At 35.3% G+C, this 4,378-nt stretch overlaps 1 protein-coding gene across 1 annotated transcript; it reads right to left on the bottom strand.

Annotated features, from left to right (window-relative positions):
- Positions 1-70: 70 nt before the first annotated feature.
- LOC109808425 (HNH endonuclease) lies at positions 71-2,804 on the bottom strand. Its single transcript, XM_020371428.3, has 4 exons — positions 2,374-2,804; positions 1,541-1,579; positions 669-753; positions 71-590 (listed from the first exon to the last, which is right to left on the bottom strand). The coding sequence occupies exons 1-4, from the start codon at positions 2,755-2,757 to the stop codon at positions 508-510; spliced, it is 591 nt and encodes a 196-aa protein (XP_020227017.1). The 5' UTR covers positions 2,758-2,804; the 3' UTR covers positions 71-507.
- Positions 2,805-4,378: the final 1,574 nt, after the last annotated feature.

The following is a 4,378-nucleotide window of genomic DNA, read 5'->3' on the forward strand; positions in this document are numbered from 1 at the left end:
GGGCAGCTATGATATTGTTGAAACAAAAAAGTTTCTACGACGGAATGAATGGATCCTTTTATGGAGTATATGATATATATAAGCCGCGTTCAAATCTTCTCTCTCTCAACATTAAATAGGTAGGCCCTTATTAATGTACATCAAAAGATTAAAAGATACAAGATTTGAATACGACCTTAACATATCAAAATTTGAAGAACACATTCTAGTTGCTATAGAATAGTGGAGTGAACTGTAACGGGTGTGAAGAAAAGAAAAAATGACCTGAACAGGTAAGTGCCAGAACTTGCCATCAAAATCATGCAGCTCAAGAGATTAATGTAGCTACACTTGAACACAAGTATGCAGCTACCTCAGGAATGACAATATCATCACTTTCTTTGCAGTTTTAACTTGTCTGTACACAAGGGAAACCCTAATGATTTGTGAGAATGAATAGCTACAAGGTCATCATTTAACCCCCATCAAGGAATCAACCACACAATAAGTTAATAAGGATATAAATGTTCATTGGATTCTACATCCCCCAGAATCCTGTCCCCGCCGGACATTTCCATAGGCTGACAGTTCCAGAAGATCCATATCACGATCTGCAATGCATACAGTATACCATCAATAAATCTCTAATTTCTACTATAGCTAATATAATCATATTATTATAGTTGTACCTGAAACCCTGCAATAAGAACTCTTCTGAATAAGTTCAGCTTTGGAGATCTCTGTTCGATTACCCTTTGCACGATTAACTGTTGCCTGAAAATCATGGATAGAAAACTTATTAAATGAATACAAAGCACATCAAAATAGGGAAACAGATTAAATCCCCAATTACTTTTTATTGGAAAATAAGCAAAAGCTTGTGACACCAATAGACTCCATGAACAAATCAATTGGAAGAAGGAAATCATATGAACACCAAATAAGAGTAATGGCAAACCTTGTGGGACTAGTCATTAGGAAGTTTGAAAATCATACACAAATAGTGTAATAGAAGAAATGGAGAGAAATATCAAATGATTTGAGTAATCTAAATGCCTGTATCTAATAAAGTAAAGGTGTGAGTGACCTTTTTAAGAACCAGCTAAATATATGCCACCACTACTAATCCAACTTCACCACAACTGTTTGATATTCATATCAACTAGCCTGTTTCACCCTATTCCTATCAGCTCTATACAACACTAAAAAGTGATTCTTTTATGATAGAAAACTTCCTTTAGGTAAAAGGAAAATCCATAACACAGAAATGTGGATGATTATTTACGTACTAATGTAAAAAGAAATCCTCATATCAAGTTTACTAGCATCATTGTAATACATATAACAGCAGCATATTTATCAGTGGAAACATGTTTAAATTTGGAAAGAAAAAAACCAATAAATATATATATATATATATATATATATATATATATATTAAAAAGGCATGTTGTAAAAGTACATTATGCAACAAAAATATTACAAAACTTCCTCACAGCCCCCAGACAGGTTCTTCCTCCAAATGGGAACAGAGGAATGGAGAAAAAGTGAGAAACCTTACCTGTAATACTTGACAGTTTTCCAGTGTGCTTTCACCCCCCTATAGTTTCAAAAAAAGAAACCAAATGAAGAATAAGCAAAAGGCAAAAAGAAATCAAACCCAAAATGAGTTACAGCATATTTGGATGCAAGCTTTGAAAGACTTTTAATAGCTTTTCGACTGGGATTTATATTCAATAGAGAAACTCTCAAAAGTTTTTCTAGACTGTATTCAAACTTACTCTTAGTAATTCAATGATGATCTTTTGTTGACAGGCATGTGTTTAGACGCTACAAAGGAAGGACCGATGGAATCAAAGGAAAAAGGAAGACTCCAAAATAGAAGGAAAAAAAAAAATGGGAGACGGGGGTTATAATCCTACAAAACTGATGAAAATTCAAAGTGTTCACAAGAATAACTAGGACAGGGGTTTTCGAGGATCACATAAAAAACTATCACCATCTTCTCCTTTATTATTATTATTTTATTCATTTTTTGTTTCAAACATGTATCCTACTTCTGAGACAATCTCGATCGAAATGTCTGACGCTAGATGTGAGCACCTCTCCCAGCGGTTCTCCTTTACTAATAAACTTTGAAATAAGGAGATGGTTAAACTAAAAACTCCACTTCCCCTTCATTCTCGTCCATGGAAGCATAGCCACAGATATCTAACCAGTTAAAATCTAGTGCCTGAACTATTGTTATTGGTCAAAGGAGGTCAACAGCGATTTGCATTGAATAGTTTCTTCTCCTAAGGCTAATACAGTTAGGTAGCACGGCACATAGCAATTGAAAGAAAAAATTGACATGAAAAATTGAATTAAGAAGTGGAAATAAAGGGAATGGGTGACCTTAGAGTAAGGGAGAATGTGATCGTAGTCGTGACAGAGACAGCCAGGGCAACCTAGGAGCTTGCGGAAGACGATGTTGCCGAGGGCGTCCCTGCGCCAGCGTTCGGGGTCTCGTCCTTTGACCTTGTCGGCCTTTTCCCAGCATTTCTGTTTAACGTTGTGAGGGAAGCTTCGAGGGCTAGGGTTAGGGTTGGGATAATCGCGAAAGAGGTCATCGTCGACGTCGAGAAGAGTAGCAGAGGGTGAGGTGCTTCGTTTGGGCGAAGAGGCCAAGTTAGATGAAGAGGTTCTGGATCGATCCTTCAGTGGTGACGTGGACCTCGCCTTTCTTCTCCTCTCTTCTCTGCTACTCGAACCAGAAGCAGAACTCATTTCTCGCCTCATCCACTTTTGCTTCCTTATCCCCTTTCGTTTATACCTTACCTTCCTTGCATTCCCCAGGCCCTCTCCAAGATTAAATTTTAACCTCTAAATTTTTATCAATTTTTATTTTTACCTTTAAGCAAATTTTATTTAATTTTCATTTCTAAAAATGCGATGTTAGAGATTAAAATACTAAAAAAATAAAATCAAAATCAAAATTGACAAAAAATTTTGTTCCTGTAAGAAAAAATACTTTTGCTGATCTTTTTGACGACTGGTCTGATTAGTTAGATGTAATAACTGAATCTTTGCTCTAAGCGACGGGGAGAATATCTGGAAAAACACTCTTGACGTTTAAGTAAGTATTCGATTCAGAGTAATTGTGATACCCTCTACCCCAACATTAATTCACAATAAATGTAAACAATAATGATTTTTTTTTGAGTAAATAAATTCTTTCATAGTAAACAACATCTTTCATGGATAAAATAGTTGTCTCAAATATCAAAAGGTAAAAGATTCACATTCGTAACTCATAAATCATAAGAAGTCATCATGTAAGTATCAAAATTCAAGAAATCATATAAAAGAAAATATAGATTAATTCCAGCAAAGGTGGTCGTGCCTCCTAGTTAGGAATTAATTTATAAATTTCAAGTCATGTAATAAAAATAAAATAACAAAGATGTACATTTTGGTCTTTTCTCAAGAACGTTCAAAATTACAAAAGAAGAGAAAATTAAAGCTTTTAAAACAATAATATCCCAAAATAAGCCTAGTTATGCCCGATGTCACATCCTATCAAAGCATGCCCAACTGAACCCTTAAGCCTCATTACCAACATCATGATCACCTGCAACATAATTTAAACATATACAAGAACAACAAGGGAGTGAGAAACATCTCACTCAGTTTCAGGTGCAGAAATAAAGGTTAAATAGCCCACACACACACAACAAATATAAGTCACATGTAAATAACATACATAAATAATCAATATCACATATATATTCATTTATCATGCTATGATGTCATGGACTCGACTCATAAATGCATGCATGTGGCGCCATAAGGAAGTTTCACATATCATCACTGGTGACCCTAAGGTACACCTTGTTAGCATGTTACATCGTGGGTGACCCTAAGGGACACCTTGTTAGTCGTGGGTGACCATAAGGTACACCTTATTAGCATGTTACATCGTGGGTGACTGTTGAGTTTTCCGTTGAAACACTTTTGTTAATATTTGTAAATTCGTTTAATTCTATCAACGGTCTCAAACACGGCAAGTATACCGGCCGTTCAAGTAGTAAAAATATCGTATCCACAGGGATTAGAAGGTAATATAAGCATTTATTGACTATTCGTGATTAAAGAATAATTCCAATTTCATAGTTTGTGCAGTGAATTCAAAGTTGTGACTATTGGAATGAAAGCTGTAAATAAATATTGTTTTGTGAGTGGAAAAGGTAAGGAATGGTATTGTGGTATTGTGAGGTTGTGGGGGTCAGATTTCACCAAACGTAACACTAATGTATCCTTAATCTCTTATTGAATTCATTGCTTAGTCAACCCAAGAGTTTACTCAAACCTAATCCCTTAGAGAAAGAGCCTAGGTGCGGATATTGAATATCAATCCCTT

This window comes from Cajanus cajan, chromosome 5 (assembly GCF_000230855.2).
Source record: "Cajanus cajan strain Asha chromosome 5, NIPB_CcT2T_4, whole genome shotgun sequence".
Lineage (NCBI taxonomy): Eukaryota > Viridiplantae > Streptophyta > Magnoliopsida > Fabales > Fabaceae > Cajanus > Cajanus cajan.